The sequence below is a fragment of the Cavia porcellus genome, unplaced genomic scaffold (genome assembly GCF_034190915.1).
Source record: "Cavia porcellus strain 051 isolate PalLab524CR breed Dunkin Hartley unplaced genomic scaffold, mCavPor4.1 scaffold_61, whole genome shotgun sequence".
NCBI lineage: Eukaryota > Metazoa > Chordata > Mammalia > Rodentia > Caviidae > Cavia > Cavia porcellus.
In genome coordinates this window covers 1809511-1833235 of record NW_026947544.1, presented here as the reverse complement: position 1 = coordinate 1833235, position 23725 = coordinate 1809511, and the positions used below count along the sequence as shown (strand labels likewise).

Genomic DNA, 23725 nt, shown 5'->3' with positions numbered 1-23725 from the left:
CGGGGCCCCAGACTGCCCTACTGTTACCTCGCTAACATGATGCTAGCGTTTGGGTTGCTGGTGGCAGGCCCTGTGGGGCTCCACTTGATGGTGTAGATCTCTTTGCTGTGGGCCTGAAGGTCATGCACACAGGTGTCCTGCTTCATACTCCAGATCTAGAAGAAAACATTGGGGATGAAAGGAATAATGCTGTCCCCTGTGACATGCCTAGAAGCCCGCCCACAGGTGCCAGCCAGGCAAACCAGTTGCTGGTTGCCCAGGAAGGGACTTACTTTTAATGTCATGTCATCAGAGCAGGATGCTAGCAACATTCCGGAAGGATCCCATTTGATGGCATTGACTTCATTCTGCAAGAGGGCAAAGGAATGCCAGGAGTTGCTATAGCAGATTGTCCACCAGAGGGCGCTAAAGGTCTGCCAGCAGCTTCCAGGATTTACCGGGAATAGCAAGGCACACAACGCACAAGCCTGTATTTTTTCTTTGTCTCACTTTGCCTTTTCGCTTGTATGAAAGTATAGCATCTACCACACATACCCAGCTAAGATCATCCATATTTCTTTAAGGTAAAACGTTTCCATGAGAAAGGAGGCTGATCGAAGAATTCACATATGACAAGCACGTTGAAAAATAAGAAGAAAGCCTCAGTCATCGTGAGCACCAGGCCTGGACTGTGACATTTCTGAGTTCTTTAATATAGCAGCCTCCCCTCTGTCTACATCCATGACTGCACATTTGTCTGACATTTAGTGGACGGGTGTTGGGCGCAGGCGCTCAACATACCATACCCCACCCAGGACAAAGGACCATGTCAGCTTCCGCAATACACCATGTCCCATCCCAACCCTGCCTCCTCGTGGCAGCCTGTGATTGGTCACGGCCGAATATATAAGCCAGAGCCCGCGACAATAAAGCGGCAGTTCCTGTTATCAATAAGAGCATCCTCTGTCTCATTGGGGGGCTGCGCCGGTCAACTGGAGGCCCGTACGGGGAACCTCTCTCTCTCCGATGGAATAGAGACGTTAACAGGTAAAACTGCCAAAATGCTGGTAGCGGGGGCTACACAGCGGGTAGCGGGGGCTACAGCGCCAGATAGCGGGGGCTATCGGGCAACCTTGGGCGGACGCGTCACAAGGGATTGAGGAACTCGTAAAGAGAGTTCCGGGAGCCGTAAAAAGGCAGGCTACGGGGGCGCTGTGAAAGGGGTGTGGGGATTAAGCTGTCCCCTAAAGAGAAATCTATCTTAAGATGGGTAACACTGCCAGTCAGCTGCTGTTAATTGCTTTGAGCGACTTACTGAGAGAAAAGGGACTGAAAATAAAATGAAAGCAAATCCAAAATTTTCTAGACCAAGTTGATAAGGTAGCACCTTGGTTTGGTCCCACGGGCTCTGTCACAATCCCTAGTTGGGACAAACTAGGGAGAGACCTAGATTTTGCAGCAGAAAATGGCCTCCTAGAACCAGGAGTTAGACCTCTTTGGGCGATAGTGAGGAGTTGCCTCGCAAATGCTACATGTCGTGACCATATAATGGCAGGCGCCATGGCGCTCAGCCACCATCAGACAGAATCTTCCCGCGAGCAATCTCGTGAGCCCAGTGTCGCAGGTGAGGCGGCTGTCCCTGACCCAGAGAGTGAGGACTCGTCAGATAGTGAAGAGGAGGAAGAGGCACACAAAATGGCGGATGCAGCGGCCGCCGGAAAGGAGGAAGTTAGACACCCAAAGTCAGGCGGGCCTTACTCGGAAGCTATAAATGGTTTACAACGTATGATATCTCAAAGCACATGGATTAATGAAGGGGAGTATGGCCTCCCAGGGCCGCCCCGCATAAGGACTATGGCCCCACAATGGGAACCTGACAAGATACCCCAACCAGGTGAAGCAAGTATACCTGCAATCCCCACCACCAATGACACCACTAATAACAATGCAGACTAGTAGTGGTCACACCCCCGCGACCAAACTGCCTCCGACCCTTCTTCTCTTTCTTTTTCTCACCCCTCATCTAGTTTCTACAGCTAACCAAACCTTTTGGGGCATTGCTCGTGCCTGGCCCATTCCCCAGCCAGTCCATGCATTTAGCCCCCATCTCCCCCACGACTCCATGAATATTACCACCCTCATGGTTACCGTGGAGGGCCTGGTTCCCGCCAACAGGACCCCGAGGATCCTTCTGTACCCCTATCTGGGCAAAGGTCCTCCAATTTACCACTTGTGATTCCCTAGATGGATACTCCCAAGACATAACATGGGGATTCTCCTTGGCGCCCGACTTGCCAAGCAGGACACATGACGTCCCCACGAGCCCCATAAGTAAGGGCTGGAGCTGGTATAACTGGAAGCTCACTAATCGGGCCAGAGCAGCAGGAGATATATCAGCCCTTTTCCAATTAGGCCAGACTACAGAGACCCCAGTCCGTGTTTGTCATAGCAATGTTTCAGGGGTGAGGAGCAATGATTCCTTCACACCCTCCACCTACAAGTCTTAAAAGGTCTTCAATATTACAAAAACCCCAGTCTGCCTGCAAGCTTCCTACCTTTTTCTGTTGTTTGAAGCAACCACAAATATGATTTTTCTAAATTGCTCCACCGCAACCTGTTATGTGTCACAATGTTGGGATAACAGTACACTTTCAGCTGTCGTTATGCAGGTACCCCAGTTCATACCGATTCCAGTTATGGCAGACTCAGACAAGTTTCCTGTGATCCAGCTCGTGCGCAATAAAAGAGATTTTGGAATCAAGGCCGCGATAGTGACAGCTATCAGCCACTGCCGTAGCCCTCACATCACAAGTCTCAATGGCTGAACAAATTAACATCATCCATCAGACAGCAGATACCTTACAAACCCAATCTCAGATTAATGCCAAATTCCTCAGTGGCATCCTCCTAGTTAATGAAAGGGTAGATCTCTTAGAGTTATCCATAGAGGAGCTATATCAAGTCATTAGTATTGGCTGCATTCATAGAGTAGGTGATGTGTGCATCACAGCTTACCCCACTGACAGGCTTAATAATAGGATTCTGAGCAATCTCCTAAAGAAACTGGTCCCTAGAAGCCCAGCAACTCATCCAACAACAAAGGCTAGAGATAGCTAAGCTAAATTCCACTGTAGTTACTGCCATAAACTTGGGCTAACTCTCCAATTGGATCCATAAAGCTTTCTCTTTCATAAAGGAATGGGCAGGAATAGGGGCTCTGGCTACCATGGCTACACTTGCCGCATTCGGCAGTGTACTTCTGCTCTGTTGGATTCGCAGACAAAGGAATAGGGACAAAGTAATTATCAAACAAGCATTGCTGACCGTGGAATCCGGTCAAAACCCGGCAGCATGGCTCGCCATGCTGTGACGCAGGTGTGGAGCAAAGCATCGCAGGGGGTGTCGTCCTTGGCCAGGAGACACCCCGGTCTCCAAGTCGATGAGCATGCAGGTTGGGCTCATAAAACAATACTCCCGCCCCCTCCAAAAGAGCACCAACGAGTAGTGAGGCACTGTCATGACTGCAGCGTGACACCTCACGAGGGGCACCGACCCCTGGAGACCCTGCGTCAGTTATAAAGAAAGGGGGAGATGTTGGGCGCAGGCGCTCAACATACCATACCCCACCCGGGACAAAGGACCATGTCAGCTTCCGCAATACACCATGTCCCATCCCAACCCTGCCTCCTCGTGGCAGCCTGTGATTGGTCACGGCCGAATATATAAGCCAGAGCCCGTGACAATAAAGCGGCAGTTCCTGTTATCAATAAGAGTGTCCTCTGTCTCATTGGGGGGGCTGTGCCAGTCAGATGGGGAAGTAAACACAAGAGAAATGGGAAAGACTGGGTGAGGTCTTCAGGGAAAGAAAACTGGACCTGCCAGGAAAAAAAGGAGCAAAACCTTCTGCCAAGGAAGGGCACAGGAGGGGGGTACAGGCTCTAAAGCTCCTCAGGGAAGTGCTCCTTGGGCCTGCAGCATGGGGTCCTGTGGTGAGGGCAGAATGCTGTGACCCCAGGGGATCTGACAGTGTGTGTGTGTGTGTGTGTGTGTGTGTGTGTGTGTGTGTTGTCATATTTTATTTAAAGAAAAAAATAAAAAGGTAGAAACAATACAGAATTTCAGAAAAATAAAGAAATCACCAGCAGATACGTTACATACCATCATCTTAGAAATAGTTGCCCGAGTTACAAAATTAAAACATACAAAGTGATATTTAAACAATGACACTGCAAACAGTTCTGCTCAACGATCCAACAAGAACTTAGTAATAAGGTTATCAGTCCTACACAGTTATTTTTTTATCTTAAAGAGGGTAAGATTAAACATAACAAAACAGAATAAAACAGTTTATAAGGAAACAATGTAAAGAAACAGATTTCAAAGCAAGTCCACTGGAGATCTTTACTATCTTATTTTCTCTAATTTTCTTCCAAATAGTTGTCCCCATCTTCACACACATTGAATATATACTGAACATTATAGAACTAATCAGATCATTACAGGATGATTAAGGCCTTTTAGGTCTTCAAGATCTGATTTAGGGGAAGTCAAAAATGTTTACCATAATGTTTCTCAGTCTCTTCGTAGTAACTGTCTTTATCTTTATGTATGCTGAAATTGAACTTAAGAGACTAGACTAATATCACTCTGAACAGTGAATGATAGCATTGCTAGATTTCATATCATAATGCTACAAAATTAGTACTGAGTTTCTTCTTTAGAGCATCTGTTCCTTACATCATACATTATATAATCTGTTCCTGTAAATAGTTTAGAAATTTTCTCATGTGTGAATCTCTACATGTATATCTATCCTTTCTGTATTATAGGGAAAAACAGATCAAAATAAGACAATAAAATAAATTCCTAGAAAAAATGAAATGAAAAAGATATATAGAACCACAATATTAGGTGATCTACAGTAGTTACTATGCTTTCTCTTGTTATTTTCAATAGACTTGTCCACATCATCAGGCATAATATAACTGAACATAACATTACATAGCTATTTTAATAAAAACACAACTTTGAAGATACTGTAGGACTTGAAAGCAGTTAATAATCAAAACCAGAATGGATATCTTTTACATCTTTTCATCTTCAGAGTACTTGTCTCCACTCCCAGACTTGATACTAGCAAGCATACCAGATTTGAATGAAATCAGTTGAGGCTAAACAGCTTCTAACAAACCAGCTTCAAATGAGATCAGTCATAGTAAGACAATGTAAGTAATACAAGGTTTCAATGTAAGTTAATAGGAAATTAAGGACAGTTACTATGGTATAACCTGCTATTTTTGGGTTAGCTGTCTGTGCCCTCAAATCTAATGAGTAGACAGACCCGAACAAAATATAATCAAACTAAACAGAGTGATAAGACTACTGTGACTTTTAAATCTTGATCACTATTAACGATGTCCTCTGCCATCCTTTTTTAGACAGTTCCTCCCTTTTCCCTTTCTCAGGGTGCTTTATATATTTTGGGTCCCATTAGCTCTTTTAGTTTTTAGATTAGGGGGCCAACCCTGTTATCTGAGTGTTGCTGAAATTTTCTACCCCTGAGCTTGATCTTGAGCTGTACTCCTTTGCTTACTAAAGTCATAGAGTTTTCCTTCCTTCCAGCTGTGTAGTTCTACATTGCCCCAAAGTGTCATAGCTTTCCTATCTATTTCCATTGCAGCTGCTGGACAAGTTGTCCCTATTTCTCTCTAGCATCCTGTCACATATAACATTGTTTTCTCATCTTTGACTCTGTTTATTAACCCTCTTTGAGGGTTGAGTATGTCTCCTTTCAGAGCATCTTGATGGATCCTGCCTCCAAATCTACTCTGCCTGTGTTTCTTGTTAGTGTATCAGGGCTATCTATATTAAAGATTATAGCTTACAATCTCTGCCTCATTTCTGCTATTTTATTATTCTGCCATTATTTGTCCACTCTACTCCTTCATTCTACTGTCTGCTCCATTCATTGAGGCCTCTCTGTCACTGTTGCTTGTATTTTTTCCTCTCTCTCTGGAATGTCTTTCATTATTTTTTGTAGGTTTGGGGTGGTGGCCATAAGCTCCCACAGTTCCTCCTTGTCTTGGAAAAGTCTTGTTTCTTCACTAATTTTGAGAGAGAGTTTTTCCAGGTACATCAGACTTGGCTGGAGGTTATTTCCTTTCAGGGCTTGGATGATTTCTTCCCGGGCTCTTCTTGATTTGAGAGTTTGTGTTAATAAGTCTGTTGTTATTTTGATATTTTTTCTGTTGTAGCTAATCTGCTTCTTTTCTCTGGCTGCTTTTAATGTTCTGTTCTTGTGGTAGATTTCTGGAATCTTGATTATTATATGTCTGGGTGTAGATCTGCTTTGGTTGTAGTTGGCTGGAGTTCTGTATGCCTCATTTATCTGGTTATCATTTCTTTTCCCCATGTTTGGGAAGTTTTTCTTAATTATATCTGTGAATAATCTTTGTAGTTCATTTGTATTTACTCCTGCTTCTTCGCTCATGTTTTTTATTCTTTAGTTATAAATCCTCTCGCCATCTTCTAGCCTTTGAATTGTTTCTTCCTGGTTCCTTGTTGTTTTTAAGAGATCTTTTCTTTCATGATCACACACTATAAAGCTCTCTTCAAGTTTCAAAAGGCTAACTTTAGTTTATGTCAAGGCATTTTGCCAGCTTTCAATGGAGTTTTTAGTTCCTGATAATCCTTTGGATGTTTCATGTATTCTAGATTTTGTTTATATTCTTCATCAAAGGTTTTTCTTCCTTTCTTGAGTTCCTCCTTTCTTTCATCTGTGTTCTCCTGGGAGGGGTTTATCATTTCTTTAATTAATCTTTTTATGTCTTGCCTCAATTGGATCAGAAGTACAGTTTTAAATTTGTCTATGATGTCACGAAGGTATTTCTTTATGTCCAATGATGCTGTGTCTAATATTGCATGATTACTACACTGTTTCTCTTCTGTATTTATGCCTCCTCAGATTATTTTTCCAGGGTCAGTGGCGGCATTTTTTTTTTTTTTAAATTTCTATCTCTTGTCATGTTTCTAGTTTCTTTGAGACAGGTGTGTTGGGGGGGGGGCGGGTCTCTGGCCCTCTCCGTATTGCTTAGGGTCTTTCCAAAGCATGTTGGGCTTTTGTTGCCCCTCCTAATTTGCTATTATCTGAGGTATGTTAAACTCCCTCCCAGGGGCTTAGGATGGTGCAGAGACACTCACCCCAGGCCGCACAGTCCAGTGTTCAGGGAGCAGGCAGGCAGTTCCAATTCCCTGAAGCTGGTTGATTACAGCAGGAAACTGGAAAGTTCTGGTTCTGTATTTTTGATTATTGTCTGAAGAGGTGTTTTCACAAGCAGATTCTCTGGGCTCCGGTTGTGTTGGCCTGGCAGCGGCAAACACACACCCACCTGGGGGACCTCGTGGTGCTCCAGCAGTGGGGGCCTGCTCAGTGCCGGCGCTGTGGGCTCGGGTCCTTGTGTGAGCAGCAAGTGCGAAGGCGATGATGTGTCCCAGCAGATCCGGGCCTGTGCCTGTGATGCCGCAACGTGCCCTCCTCCTCATGCCCTCCGGGACACAGCCCAGATTCGGGGAGGCGGTGTCTGCTGCGACTGGGGTGTGGGCAGCTGTTGGGCACCTAGTCACTCCACTCCCCCAGCCTCCGGTGGGCCCCTGGTGACACAGTTGGAGGCGGTGGCTGGAGTGCAGTGGTGCAGGGATGGCCTGTCTCACCAGTGGCCTGGAGACGCTCAGGGCTGCACGGTGGTGCGGCTGGCCAGGAGTGTATGTTTGATTGGTTCTTCTCACCTTAATTTCTTCTTGGGATGAGAGAATTCCTCTTCCTCTGTTCGGGGCTCCCCATGTTGTATTATGTTGAGTTCCAAGTTGACTATCTCAGGCAGCCTCTGTAGCCAGCTGTTATCTATCTGCCATCTTTGCTCCGCCTCCACGATGGCACTTTTTTGCTCAACCTCCTCTGCCCTAGGGCCACTCCCCCATGCACTGGCAGTCACCCCAAGGCCAAGGCCCACAGGAAGCAGCGCAGGGCTGGGTTTACAGGACCTCCGGGTAGGGCCTTGGAAGACAGGAGGAGGCTTTAGGGTGGGACCGAGTTGGCTGTTGGAGCTGGGGGGCATTTCCCACAGGGCTAAGACAGTATGAGGTGCTCAATAGGATGTGTGGGTACTGAGGATGGGCCTGCCCTGCTGTGAGAAAGCTGACAAGTCCACTGTGGATCACACTATTGCTTCTAGGGGTGCTTTTACGATTTCTGTCTTTGTTCTGGTGCCTGGTGACTACGCACCGCTACCAGTGTGATTCTCTTTGTATTCTTCTGAGTGTTGCTGATGTTTTCCATCACAGGAAAACAGCAAATACATTTTTTGTTCCATTATCTTTTTTCTTTCTCTGTTGCACTGACATAGAGTACATGATATGGTCCTATATGCTGTGAAAACCCTGTTCATTTTTGTAATTGTGTTCTCTGAATAGGCCAATTTCCATGATTTTTTAAAATTTTAAAATGAAAAAAGAATAAAAGTAATACAGAATTTCAAAACAAAATAATAGATTTATGCTGGTTAATATATTGCGTATTGGGCTGGGGATTTGCTCAGTGGAACAAGCGCCTGCCCGACAAGTGCAAGGTTGTGAGTTTGATTCTTGCTACCAAAAAGAAGAAAAGCAAAATATATTGCATATTGTCATCTTCAAAGTAGTTCAGATTACAAGACATAGGCATGAAAAACATGAACAATTATACAACGAAAGCACAATTCTTTTTGATGAACTAACAATTCTTTTTGATGAACTAACAAGATAGCAGTATAGTTATCTATCTTATATATATAACCTTTCCCTTCTTCCTTTTCTCCTTTCCCCATCCCAGGTGTTCTTTTCCTATGAGCACTTTCTTTCCCTTTTGCTTTCACAGTAGCTATTAAATTTTATTTATTCTTTCAGTTTCTTATACTAGGGAAACAACACAAGATTTACACACAGGTCAGTCTGATTTATTTCACTAATGTATACGGTCTCCAGTTACATCCATTTATAGCCATCTTTCTTTAAGTGTACTAACTTGATTTCTGTTGACTCCAACTTGCTGTTAAACCCATTCAGTAAGGTTTTCATTCCAGACTTTATCCAACTAGTTCTCAAGTCTTCTTTTATAAAAATACAGATTTCCATTTTCTATGGACACATTTCATGTATTCATTTACTACTAGCACCTTTTTCTTTATGTCTTCACACATTCTGATAGCTGTTTTAAAGTCTGCTTTGGGGCTAGGGATTTAGCTCAGTGGTTTAAGCACCTGCCTGGCAAGTGTGAGGTTGCAAATTCAATCCCTAGTACAAAAAAAAAAAAAGTTTGCTTTGAGTCAGGCCAGGGTCTGCTTTTCTCATTTGCTACTTACAGTGGGGCTGACCCAACTCCCTATGGTAGCCACACAGCTCCAGCAGCTAAGGGCTCAAGAATAACAGGTCTGCTGTCACTATGTCTTTTAATTCTAGGTATAGAAGAAACAGTGCCCTATCACACACAAACAAACTTGTGTTCAGTGGTCAACACTTACCGTGTGTCCTTGGAAGGTTTTGACTGGGCGGTCGCAGCCAAGTCTGCACACGTGAATACACATATCTGTGCTACAAGAGGCGAAAGTAGTGTTGTTCTGCCAGTCCACATCGAGAGCCGGGGCTGCGGGCCGGGCAGAGGGAACACATTCACGCTGTCTCACTGTACACAGCTCGAGGGAGTTAGAGAAATTAATGCATCATCAAGAAGCCTCATCTCTGCTATAGTAACACAGTAAGGAGCACTTCCAACAGGAATGCAGGCTCTTTCCTGCAAAGACTCAAAAGGCTGTCTCCTTCCAGCTTGTGGGGACAAGCTGCCTCTGGAAAGAGACCCTCTGCTATGTCCTGAGCCTCAGGGGCACTGCATGTCTGGCTCCCACTGTAGAGCTGAGAAGAGGAGGTGACAGCATGGGGCTTCCTGCTCATGCCCCTATGGGCGCTGAGTTAATTTTACACAGGGCGTAGCCAAAAGAAGAAGGAGAAGACTGTGTAGTCTATGCTCAAGATACTTAGATTAATGCAGTTTCATCAATTTTGCATGGATATATTTGGTATTCTAAGCAGCTCTTTTCAAGATAACAATATGCAATTTAGCAACCATTGTTAAATATCTGTCGTCTTGTTTTGAAAGCCTATATTATTACTGGTCTGGGTTTCTTGTAGTTGTTGCTTGTCTCTTTCTTTCTTTTCTTTGTTTATTTTTCTCTTTAAAAGAAAAAGATAATCTGATTAAACAAATCTGCCACACACTAAAATAGACCACTTCGGGGTGGGTAACTGGTCTCCTGATAGCCCCCTGGCAAACAGTGGTGGGCATACAGCACAGGACTGGGGAGAACATACTCCTCCTCCTCCTCGCTAGCTCTAGTGGGTTCACTGTTCCCATCACCAACTACTCTTCCTGATACTCCTCGCATCCCTGCCTCCTCCTGACCCTTACCCACTTCCTGGTTCACAGTGTGCTTCCTTATAGTGACAGGAACACCAGAAACAACAGGGATGGCCTCGAGGTGAAGCTCCCTGATCTCTGTGTACTATCTGGCACACTGTCCAGCATGGTACTCATCCTTGACCTTCTGACTTCACTTGTGGACCTTTACCACCATCCCATAGCACCAGGGCAGGCCAGGGAAAGAGCCCAGGAGCTAGTGACTTGGTGCATGCTAGCTCCAGGGCCCTTGGCATCACCCTTCCCTTCTCCTCAACTCTGGGGCAGCTAAATAACCACTTCCGGGTCGGCCTATGAACCCCCAAAACACAGCAGTGGCCTTGACTGCAGTCTCACCTGAATGAAAAGGAAACTGCTGCTTGGCTTCTCCTGTGTGGGCGTCCCAAATTATTGTCGTCTGTTCCACAAACAAAGAGAAAAGTTAGCAGTTCTCATAAAGCTTCCTCCAGAAAAATGTATCACATGAAGAAAAATAATCAGCCTGTTTTCCTTCTAAATAGCACGGCCCAACAGAGGTGTGAGCCACAGGGATTTTTTTTTTTCAATAAAATACAACTTTCCCCCCACAGGGAATTTCAAATAAACATTAAAAAGGAAAAAAAAAAAACACACCAAAAAACTAGTGAAGTTCACTTTAAGAATTTAGTTTACTCCAATATGGCCAAGATATTATTGTTTCAACATGTACTAGACATAAAAACATAAACGAGATGTGTGACATTCTTTGTTTAGCCCAGCTATCTGAAGTGCTATGTGTATTTTACCCTTGATGAACAGTATTTTATACTAGACAAAGGACACTAAGTTTGCCCATCTACCTGTACTGGCTGGTGGCTGCTGCACGGGACAGAATAGGCTTCAGCGACACTTGGCAAAGCTATCTAAATTGATGGGGGAGTCTCCCTCACACCAATCTTAGAAAACCAGTATTGGCGAACCTATGGCATGTGTACTGCAGCAGCGCTGTTTGTTATCCCTGGAAACTCTAAAAGGTTCACCATCACTGACCTAGACCGTTATATCCTGGTGGAGGAGTAGGCAAACTCTGTCAGTGGTGAAACAGTAAGCATTTCAGGTCTTGAGGCTCATATGGTCTCTCTCACATCTGCTTAACTCTGCCATCATAACTGAAAGCAGTCTTGGACAATTCTCAACAAAGGGATGTGGCTGTGTCCCAATAAAACTTTGAGGATGCTATTTAAATATGATAATGTTTAAATATGATGATGTTTAAATACCATGATGGTTAGGGGTCAGATAAGTCTTATATTAGGTTCTAGAACTTGAATGAACAGACAGCTACTCTGTGGGAACAATGAATGTGCAGCATTCAGTTATTTCTTCCTTTTTTTTTTTAGTCTTTTTGAGATAAGGTCTTGCTATGCAATTCAGGCTGGCCTTGGGCTTACTTTGTAGCTCGGGCTGGTCTTGAACTTGCAAATGATTCTCTTGCCTCAGCCTCCCAAGGGCTGGGATTATAGGAGTGAGCCACCATGCCTGGCCAGTATTCAGTTCTTGACAATACTTCCTTTCCACAGCTATGTTTTATGGATTGGATAAACAATATGACCCCAAAGGCTAATGTATTCAGAGGGGTGCTTCTGGAAGGAGTGCCAGCCTCATCCATCCATCAGTGCACTAAAGAGTCACGGGAAATGGTTAGGAGTTTCAGCCTGGAAGAGGAAGAAGGTCACTACGGATATGTACTGGAAAGGTATATCTTGTTCTTGACCCCCCCTTTCTGAATGTTTCCCTTTCTCTCTGCTTAACATAAACCATGACAGCTGTTTCCACCATGCCCTTCCACCAAATATTTCTACCTGCTGGCTGGAGCCAGCCAATCAGGGAACTGCACCCTCTGAAACCATGAGCCAAACTAAACCTCTCCTCTTCTTCACTGATTTTGGTCACAGCTCTGAAAAGTTGACTAATTCATGCAGTATTAGTCATGATTCCTAGGTATGAGGGTCACAACTCCAGTCAGCCTGTCACCTGACAACTGGGGAAACAGGCCCAGAGAGGATGAGATGATTTGGTACATCAAACTTGGGCTTATCTCCATACACTTGGTCCTCCAGATGCATGTGGATATGAGCCCACTGCATGTACCTAGCAGCACTGCCCAGGGACACAGCAAGGGATTCTACAAGGACTCCAGGAGTCATCAGGGAGTCTACCGTGGTACCTGAATCTCTCAGAAGTCTGCTGTCTATAAAGGAAAGTGGCAGTTTATAAAGGAACTGCAGAAGAATGGAGAAGAAAGCAGGAAGTGGGTGACAAAAAGTCAGTGCTCATTACTTAAATAGCTCAGGGGGTAAAAGGCGGCCAAGGGTGTGCCTCATCCCAATTTCTCCTTGCAGGCATGAAGGTGTGCAACGCGGAGATTTTCCTGAAAGATGTTCCTTAAAAAGAAGGGCAAGCCCTACACTAGGCTTATAAAACAACACTGTATTATGACATGCTGTGTTATAAATTAAAGGGAAGATCCGGACCTCAAACACAAACAGAGCCTAAACAAGCCCTTTTGATATCTTTAGGGGAAGCAGAAAGCCTGAGAATTCAAATACATCATGCAACTACAGACAAATAAGCAGCTACAGATCAAAGCAATGTATTGTAAGCTGATACTCACTTTGTCTACACCAGCACTCAAAATGTAATTCCCCTTCTTGTTCCACTTCAAGGCAAAGATAGGTCCTTTATGCTGGCCTAAGGTGCTAGCCAAGTTACCTGGGAGGTTAAAGCAAACACATGCATAGACACCTCAGAATTACCAACTGCTCACAGGCGGAGGGCCCTCTTCTTGGACCCAGCACAAGGGACTCAGGACTTACCATCTTCTGTCCATATTCTCGCAAAACCGTCGTAGGAACCTGTAGCCAGCAGTGTCCCATCGCTCTGGGGGCCATAAGGAGACATGAAACACTTCAGGATCTCCCCAGGTGCATGATCTTAGGGAGGCCCGCTTCCTATTGCAGGGCTCCCCCACTATCCCCCCATGGAAAGGGGTGGCCTTCTAGCGCCCAGCCTGCTGCCTGACTGCACAGTTTCCTCACAAATGCCTGGAATCGGGGACCCTGTACCAGCATGCTGGGGTGGCAGCTAAACACAGGAGTCATCCCCGTATATATATCCCGCTACCCCTCCAGCATAGGGGGAGGAACTCAGAGCTGCACCCCTGGCCATTTCAACATATTATTTTGAGACAGGATTTTGCTACATTGCCCAGGCTGAGCTCCTACATGTGACCATGCTGCCTTAGCCTCCGGCATAGCTGGGATTCTGGGAGTACCCATCACCTTTGTATCAGTCTGTCTCTGTGTATGTGTGTGCCTGGTGTTGTCTCAGGGGCGGAAGTTGCTTACATTCCAGTCCAGTGAGGTGACATCCTTGTTGCTCGGGACGTCGTGGCCTCCCTCTCGGATACAGTGCCTCAGCACGAGCTGCATGGAGCCCTCACTGCTGTTCTCATTGAGGTTCCATATCCGAGCGGTGGAATCACCGGACCTGCAGAAGGAGAAACAGTGGGCTGCACCCTGGCATGAGCACCAGAACTGGCAAAGTGGAACCAGCAGAGGTCAGGGAGGTTCGCCCTTGAGCCAGGATGCCTCCTTCAGCATGGTGGCACAGTGTCCTCTCCATCTTGCCAGCTCACCACAGTCCCTCCTTGCCATCCTGGACCTGAATGCCTTCAGACCACTTTGCATGTACCCGCTCACAGCAGCACAGCCTGGCACAAGGCTTGCCACAGTGCACAATAGCCAGTGCACATAGTGCATTCTATTACCACTCAGGACCCTGGAGGACCCCCTGAACTGAAGTCCTTACCCAGAGGCTAGTAGGTCGCTGACAGGATTCCAGGCACAAATGAACACCTCGGACTCGTGGCCCCGAAGGACGGTGGCTTTGCTGGGAGGAATTTCAATGTCCCCATCTATCTCCATGGGCTTTGAGTGGTTGTCTGTCACAGAGGCACAGAGACACACAATGATGCTCGCAAGAAGGAGCCTGCAGAACTACCCGAGCAATCCTTGCCTTTACGTTTCGGGGCAGCGCTGCCCCCAGGGCCTCACTGACTGTGGCTGCTGTGCAGTGGGTGCCTGGGTTCTTTCTAGATTGGCAGCACTGTAGCCTGGGTCTGATCAGAGCCTAGGCTTCACGAGCTGCAAGCAGGGTGCCTCACTGTGGGGATGCAACAAGATGGTGGCCCCTGTAAGAGGTGACACCCAGTGGAATGTCATCTCTGGCCCCACCTAGTCTGCTCAGACTTCTGGTTCCACCGTGGGCATTCTCCCTCACACATGTTCCCCCAGACCTCAGATGATGCCCAGGTGGCCACAACTAATCTAATGCTGCCTGGACTTTCAGCTTCCAAAACTATGACCTCGGTAGCTATAATTCCTTTATAAAACAGCCATTCCAGGCATTCCACCACAGCAATAGCACACAAATACAGCCAGGCTTTCAATTTCACTGAGGAGGAAGCAGTTACTTATCGTTTAGAGCTGGGGCAGCAACCTCAGTGGAGAGTATGGTTCATTGCTGACTGTTTCTATAGGCAGAGGTGTGGCATGGCCACTTTCATATCTATGATCTGCCTTTGGCTGCTCTGTGGGCTGCATGGTATCCCCTCCAGAGTTGCATAGCAAAGTCTTGACTGCAGGACTCAGGAAGTGATTATACAGAGATGGCATCTTTACAGAGGTGTCTGGGAGGTAAAAGCAAACACATGCATAGACACCTCAGACACCTCAGAAGCGAGCCGGCCCTCAGGTCTCACAACCAAGACCCACAAGCCCACAAGCTGTGGAGGGCTTTGAGGCACACACTCTCTCTGAACTGCCCGGCTCAGTCAGTGCCCACAAGAACACTGACCCATGGTTTCTTAACATATGAGTGAAACTGCTGAGTTCAAACGTTTGCAGAAACTCTTCTGCACTGATTTCTCAGAGCTCACCAATTACAAGTGATTTTCTATGATGGGAGATGGCAAAAATGACTATAGCTAGTTGCTTCTGGGTAACTTGAGGATTGCACCTGTATCAGTGGACAGTCAATAGATGACCTTTTGGGACAAGCCAGGTTCTGTCTCTGCTCCAGAATTCTTGGGTCATATGAATACTGATTAAATATGGATTGAATATTAAAGACCTCAGACTGGGGTCTTTTTATTTCTGGGCTAGGCAGATGGCCTTTACGTCACCTGGCTTGTAAACAACTGGACAATCTGTGATCTTTGGTCTGGTTTTGGAACTGGAGAAACAGACTTTCAGAGCTCACTTGCTTGGGCCTGTGACTGACCACTGACCACTACCTACAGGGCTCAGCTATGGGCCACAGCCATATCAGGAATGACTAGTTGGCTCTCTGCAGATGAGTAGGCCATGGAGATGGGACCACTGGAGTATGGTGCCAGTGCAAATCTTCTTCTTTTTTTTTTTTTTTTGAGACGAGGGCTTGCTGTATAGTTCAGGCTGCCCCTGAAATCACTATGTAGGTCAGGCTGGCCTCAAATCTGCAGCAATCCTCCTGCCTCTAGAGTGCAGGGATTACAGGTGTGAACCACCATGCCCGGTTAATGCCAATCTTCTTGACTGGCTGCTGGGGCTGACTGGGTGCTTGGAGGGAAATAATTTCCAAAGAAAGAAGAACACACACAGCCACACACGTGCACACATACACATGCACACACATGTACACATGGACCACATGCACTCCCACACACACAGAGCTCATGTGCACACACACACTGTATACCTATGCTTTGAATTTAGAGTTCAAGCAGAGTCCCTTGATGTCTACAAACCCAGGAGTCAAAGGAGGGCATGGGCAGGAATTCACGCTCTCTAATATCTGCCAAATATTCTCTGGCAATTACCCAAAGGGGACTAATCTCCTGGGCTTTAAAAGACCAGGTAGGGTACTGCCCTGTGCCCGGGGCTGGGGTGGGGTGTGGGGGGTACTGCATCCTCAAAGTCACCGTGAGGTTCACTATCTTCTCACACCGTGGCTGACCACCCTCAGCGTGGGAGGCTCGTGGAGGAAAGGCCTCCAGGACCTTGCAGCTCCCAAAGCAGTGACACTTCCTACAACCAAGGACACATAAGACCTCAAGCCTAAGGTCTGTGATGAAACAGATAGACTGCCAGGCGCTTTCAGGTCTCTTTGGAAGCAAACTTTCAGACATGGCTTTGGAGACCCAGAGAGCGGGCTATCTAAAGTCCTTCAGATGTGCCCGGATGTGGTAGAGATCCACGGGCCACAGGAACCCAGCAGCCCCAGGACCCACACTCACTGATTGCATGCGCTCCGTTCTCTTCCCCGTTCATCGTGGCCTCTCCGTTCTTCGGAGGGTTCTGCTGAGAAGCAGCTGCTGGCGCTGTCGTGGCTGTTGCGGTAGTTGCTACTGCTGGTGCTGTAGCCGCCGCCGCGGCCGCTGAGGCACTGGCCTGCTGCTGAGCGAGTTTCTCCCGGAACGCCTGCTGCCGCGTCTGCACCACGTCGGGCATCACCGCGTCGATCAGGGACAGGGACTCTATGGGGCGGCCGTCAAACACCGTGCCATCCTGGGAAAGCAAGCAGGCCAGGCCGTGAGTGCGCTGGGAGCGGGAGGAAAGGACACGAAGGATGGGTGAACTACAGGGCGGCACAGGGGACCGAGCACTGCATAAATATCGGCCGAATCTAGACTTACGGACATCTGAACACTACCACATTACCCCGCGATGGAAACCGCCACGCGACGTAGCTGTGCTCCAGTATGGGTGGGTTTGCCTTCCCGTAGGAGAGCCACGGCTCCAAGGCTGGAGTCACTGGGCTCTACTGCCACCTAGTGGGTGGAGGCCGGCAATGCTGCATGGCCCCCTGAATGCACAGGATGGGTGTTACTCTGAGCAGACAATCACCAGCCCCAAATGCCCCAAACGCCCCAAACCCCCGCCACTTATGTGGGAGAGGGACGCTTTGGAATCACCCAACATAAGTCAGAGGCGACTACAACATTCAGAGGTAGATGCCTGGCACGTCTGATTTAATAAAACAAGCACCTCCTTGCTACTTGACTTCCTGGATTCCATGTATGGATCAAATACAGCCCTCCTTCAACCGACAGAGAAATTCCTACCTTTGTAAGCACCCTTTGCTTTTCTGCTTCCCACCTACCATGAAAGCATTTCCACACACGCTTAAAAATGCAGGAGGCACTGGGCTGGGGATTTAGCTCAATGGCATAAGTGCCTGCCTAGTTAAAAAAAAAAAAATGCAGGGGGAAGTTCCTTTCTTGGGAAGTGCTCCCAATCTAGAGTGGAACTCGGCTTGCCTGACAGCTGAGTCTGGCTAGTGTGTGAACACGTGGATGTGCGTGCTCCAAATCTAAGCTACCTCGGCAATGAGGAAGAACCCAGGGGCAGAAGTTTTAGTGGAACAGTGTCTAAACAAAGTGTTGCCCAGCTAATTCCACACTAAGATATTTGAGATAAAACACTACAGAGCAATACAGTATCATCACCTCCTCACTGCCCTGTCTCCCGGATTCTGGCCATGAAGTGGCCGGGGCAAACAGTCAAGGCAAACAGTTTCCCTATCTCCTTCCTCTCTGATACAGTGCCATTCCAATGGGCAGCCATGTCCCAGAAGGCAGTCATGCAGTAGAAGCACTTCATTTAAAGTCTGAAGCACATTGTCTCTGTCAGCCTGGCGCTCTCTCTCTCTCTTTCTCCCTCCCTCTCTGAGTGACTTGAGATGAGACATCTTTCATTTGCCTCTAGACAGAGCAGCCTCTGGATTGGGGACCTTGTCATTGTGAACACATCTATGCAGATGAAAGAGATGGAAGTGAGTGCATAGGCAGAGGGACACCAAGTCATGAGTACTGGGGGAATCTGGGAGCCAGCAGGGAATCTGACACTTGTTTTTCTTAAGGATAAAGAGATGAGACAGGGCCTTGACAGGACTGGTGGAAAAGCCTAAGGCGTCCAACGTGAAGAAAAGGCAGAAGAGTGTGAGGGAGGTGGCAACATGACACATGCTAAGAGCGCAGTTTGTGGAGGATGGTAGAAGGACCCAAGACAGAAAACAATGGCATATATTGTCAGGCCTGAGGTGGAACTATGTGCTTGGGTCGTGAGAGGAGAAAGACGGGCAGAAGAAAGGGCTGGGCAGCACGGACCCAAGATAAAGGGTCAGAGGAAGATGCTGAGGGACTCTTGTCACAGGCAGAGCTCTGGGTGTAGAGGCAAGGGTAAGAGGGGGCATTCTCAGACCTCAGACAATGTTGGAATCTGGTATGAAAGTAGGACACTTCTCAAAGGACCAATGGTAAAGGCAGAAGAAGCCACGAGTGAATCAGTGGGATTTTTAGCCATCACGCCAACCCCTCCCTCTTCCACACCACAAGCACAGTCACAGAAATCATCTCTTGGCATACTCTGACACAAAGGTCACCTGGTGCAGGTGTGGGGTCCACGTACCTCGTTGATGCTGATCTCAGCCTCCACATACTGCAGGCCCTTCTGCAGGATGGAGATGAGGGCAGCTGGTGGCACTAGTGTCCCATTGATGTTGGACTGGCTGATGTGGCTCTCAATCCCAAATGTGAAGGCTGAGTGGGAGAAACCTGCAGGGTGACAAGAGACAAGGCGACTGACGGCCGAGTGGGGGAGGTGGGGAGGTGAGGAGTTGCCAGCACCAAAGTGCTGTGATAGCACCATGGGTTTTAACCATGCTTAATTAACAGATAGGCTATGGCTATGAGGGGCTTACGATTTGGAGTCAAGCAAGCAGAGAGAGGGAAGTACAAGACCAAGGGTTTTGGGATTCAGCCCCTTCCTGTTTCTTTCTTGGCTTCCTGTCTACTCTGAGGTAAGCCATACTGTTCTACCTCATGCAGCTGCCATTATGCTCTGCTCATAGCCAGCCCAAAGACTCCAGGGCCAAGTGACCAGAGACTGAAACCTTGGAAACCAGGAGCTCACATAAACTTTTCTTCACTATAAGCTGGCTGTCTCATATACCTTGTTACAGTAACAGAAAGCTAACAGATGGGCATTTTGTAGATACAAAGACAAAAATCATAATATCCAAAAAATGCCATCAACACAGCACACCATAGAGGGATGGTTCTTTCCTCAAGTGATCACATAGCTCTGTCATCAGCACAGATCATCTGCCTACTTCAAACCCTGGGAAAAGATCCCAACTTGGCATGTGCAGTAAAGTGTCTCCAGGACTCCTATCACTTTTGCATCACCATGAAAAATCTCGAGTTGAAGCATTCTACCCTGGGGCTATCTATATTAAAAAGCAAATTTGGCAAGTTTGCCCTGAATGCTCTAATTCAATGTCTGTCACACAAACTCAACTGCAGGTAGTCACAGGCCCCAGTTCAGATCAGTTTAAAATCTCAGTGGAAAAAGCAAAGCTCTGAGATGGCCAAGGTGATAATGAGTCACTTTCAGGAATTCTTCCTTTTGTTTTTATTTTTTCCCAGCATGGGGGAAGGACGCCAGGGCTACACCTGCAGTGAACTATGTTAGGCAAGTGTTCTGCCTTTGGGCTATGCCCCAGTCCTCTGCTGACTCTCCACCTCCCTTCTCATTTCATTTCTCACTGCCTGTGTGGGAAGCTGCTACTAAATGAAATGATTACAAATTCTCAGACATTGCCAGATAAGCTTTGGATGAAGGCAGCACTTGAAAGAATGTTCAAAAACAAAACGCCTTGGTAATGGGGGCTGCCTAGCGGCACTGGAGGGGGTGCCAGGAGAGAGCAGAGGGAACTGGGAATGATCCAGAACCTTTTGTCAGGGTCTAAAAGGCAGCACCAGCCTGAGGGGCATCGAATCTCTTGGAGCTAGGTCACAACAACCTAGAGGTGATGGGGGATCAGTATCCTTGGGAAACAGAGGCCTGGGGGAGGAGCTCTGGTAGGGAGTAGCATGGACCCCCCATACTCAGCTGCCTGGCCAGAGATAGAAGGGGGCAAAGACACCCTGTGGCATGGCCTTAAACTATTACACTCTTCAGTTTCCCCTGATGGGGAGCAAACATCTGACACTGTGCTTGGAATTTTGGGTTAGGGTCCTTTGCTCTCTGGTGAAGGCAGCACCTCTAAGCTCAGGCTCGGAATGTTATCCTGGGGGCTGGAAGTTGGAGCTGCTGCTGCTGCCAGGCATCTGCTTCCCTTCCAGTCAGCACAATGGGACCGCTGATGGCTGGGGTCTCCTCAGATCACACATGCACACACACAGCCCCCCTGTTCTACAATAAGAGATGCATACACATGCACACACTGACATACAACCCTCTTCAATATTGGACACACACACACATATCCCTCTGCAATAACTGACACAGATATGCACACCCCTCTGCAGTACTAGACACACACACATGAACATCCCTCTGCAATGATACATACACCTTCTGCAAGAACAGACACATACACGCATCCCCCTCTGCAATAATGGACACATATGCACACACACTCCTCTGCAGTACTGGACACACACACGAACACTCCTCTGCAATGATACACACACCCTTTGCAAGAACATACACACACACATGCATACCCCTCTGCAACAACACATGCACCCCTCTTCAGTAACAGACACAAACATGCATACCTCTTTGCAATAACACTACACCTCTCTGCAAGAACAGACCACATGTGCACACCCCTCTACAAAATGGACACACACGTGCATACCCTTCTGCACTTACAGACACACAAACCCCTCTGCAATAACACACAGCCTCTTCTGTGATAACACACATTCCTCTTTGATAATGGACAGACACATGCATCCTCTTCTGCAATAACACAACCACACACCCCTCTGTAATAATGGACACATATGCACACTCCTCTGCAATAACACACATGCTCCTCTGCAACCACTCTGCAATAACAGATACACACATGCACACCTCTCTGCAATACCACACACACACACACACACACACACCCTTCTGCAATACTGGACATGCACACCTGCAATAACACAGACCCCTCTCTGCAATAACAGATGGGTGCACACCGCCCTCTGCAAATATGGACACACACATGCATATCCCTCTGCAATAACACACATACCCTTGTGATAACAAATACACACACGAAAAACCCTCTGCAAAAACAGACACAACATGCACACACACACTCTCCGCAATAACTGAGATGCCCACTTGAGGGCAATGTTCCTCCATGAAGGAGCTGACCGCCCTGCACTCTGCTTCCTCCATTGAGGTCTTTACTCTTCTCCACTCCCTCTTCCCTACCCACCCACTGTTCCTCCCCCATTGCCTGGTCTTAAAGAATGCATCAAATATGCAGCCCATACTTATCTAATAAAGCAACATGGTAGCTGCTATTAATTCTACAGTTAGTGGCACCATGCAAACTTCTTTCCCAAACCTCAGAGGCTCAGGGTGTTGGGAGGTAGGGCCTCTGATTAGTAGCAGAGTCACAGAGTAGAGACCTAGGACAGGGACCTGGTGGCTTTAGAGAAGGACAGGTGCACATGGTGGGCTGATCTTCTCCACCTGATGCCTTGCACTGGCTCAGAAGTCTGCCAATGAGGCCACCATGGGATGTGGCCCATCCACTGTGAACTTCTACAACTGATAGTCAAAAGAAACCTTTTTTCTGCAAGCAGCAGCTTCCTTTGGGTATTTCATTAGACTGACCCAAGAGGGCACACACTGGAGGGCACACAAAAGACCCTTTATGATTGACGTTATTACATGGTCATAGGTTACCACTAAGACAAGTTCTCCTGCCCACTCAGCCTTATATCAGTGCCCCCTCTTAGGCTGGACCCCTACAGAGCTCCATTTGCTTTCTTATTTCTGGTGCCCTGATGTTGCCAAGACGAGTGGGAGGCTCCATGAAAAGTGAGTCTGGAGGAGCAGGAGATCCCTGACACTGAGGGGCAGGGTCGCACCATGTCACTTGGCTAGGCTTCCATGTCCCCTTCCTGTGTGGGGCTAAACTGGGAATCGGGGATCAAACTCATGACCTTGTGCTTACCAGGGGAGTGCTCACGCCACTAAGATAAATCCCCAGCCCCTCTAATTCTTTTGAAAACACAGCCACGGGTTTCATTTTGGCAGGTTTATGTATGCACATAACATGCTCTGTTCACTGCCTCTCCCTATTCCCCCTGCCCTGCTTGTTCCCCAATTTCACAGCTCTTTGGAGCATGTCAGGGTACATATTTTGCTCACCTCTACTCCCCCATCACCTGCCCTTCTGCTCACCTCCTCTTACTCCCTTCTTCAGGTGTAACAACAGCCTCTCTCCTAGTTTCCGTCATCTCTTTTGGGAGATCACTCAGGGTTTTGCTTTTTGAGTGTGGCTTATTTTGTTCAACAGGATGGTCCCCAGATCCACCCATTTTCTTGCAAATAGCAGAACTTTGTTCTTCCTTATGGCAAATAATACTCCACGGTGTCTAAATATAACACTTTCTTCATCCATTCATCTGTGATGGGCACCTAGGCTGGGCCCATAGCTTGGCTATTATAAATTGTGGCACCATAAGCCTGGAGATGCAGGGATCGCTGTAGTTAGTATGCCACCTTTACTGCTGTGGGGGTACCCTGAGGACTGGTATAGATGCATCATATGACAGAAATCCTCCAATTAGGACAGAAGACTGTGAACTGGTATCCGTGTTTCCTGACTAGTACAAGATGGGTTGACAAGACCCAGGCCCCATGTTCATTCTGAAACAGGGAGACAGAGGCCCACTAGGGTCTGAACATCACTTCCCTCCATAGATTGGGAACCAGTACCCAACATGACAGTGGTGAGGGCTCCACCCTTATGAATGAGATTAAAAGGCACTGATAAACGTACAAGCTTCCCTGCTACCTTCTGTCGGTGAGGCCACAGTGAGAAGGTACCAGCTCCAAGAACAGGCTGTCACTGGACGCTGATCTTCCTGGGACCTAACCTTGGACTTTCAGCCTCCAAAACTTCATCAATAAACAGCTGTTGTTTATAAATTACCCAGTCTGGGCTCTTTTGTTATAGCAGCTTGCAGAGTCAGACAATGCCTAGGGCAGTGGTGATGAACTTTTTTTTTTTTTTCCTTTTTTTTGTACCCGGGATTGAACTCACAACCATGTGCTTAATCATGCTGCTAAGCTAAATCCCTGGCACTGGTGGTGAACTTTTTAGAGCTTTTGATGATGCAAATGGTCTGCTGTGGCACACATGCCATAGGTTTGACACCAC

The 23725-nt window shown here is 47.2% G+C and overlaps 1 protein-coding gene across 11 annotated transcripts in view; it reads right to left on the bottom strand.

Annotated features, from left to right (window-relative positions):
* Nucleotides 1-23725, bottom strand: part of LOC134470265 (F-box-like/WD repeat-containing protein TBL1X) — a 221116-nt gene that overhangs the window by 6269 nt on the left and 191122 nt on the right. For 9 of the 11 annotated variants that reach the window (XM_063244472.1, XM_063244469.1, XM_063244477.1 and 6 more), the window contains 10 exons: nucleotides 18952-19097; nucleotides 16779-17049; nucleotides 14312-14444; nucleotides 13849-13990; nucleotides 13318-13381; nucleotides 13116-13213; nucleotides 10820-10880; nucleotides 9534-9655; nucleotides 273-347; nucleotides 28-155 (listed from right to left, as the gene is read on the bottom strand). In XM_063244472.1, the coding sequence (XP_063100542.1) occupies nucleotides 28-155; nucleotides 273-347; nucleotides 9534-9655; nucleotides 10820-10880; nucleotides 13116-13213; nucleotides 13318-13381; nucleotides 13849-13990; nucleotides 14312-14444; nucleotides 16779-17049; nucleotides 18952-19097 (1240 nt within the window). Of the gene's footprint in view, nucleotides 1-27; nucleotides 156-272; nucleotides 348-9533; nucleotides 9656-10819; nucleotides 10881-13115; nucleotides 13214-13317; nucleotides 13382-13848; nucleotides 13991-14311; nucleotides 14445-16778; nucleotides 17050-17177; nucleotides 17293-18951; nucleotides 19098-23725 lie in introns of those variants that run through there. The other 2 variants (XM_063244478.1, XM_063244479.1) reach the window with 2 other exon arrangements.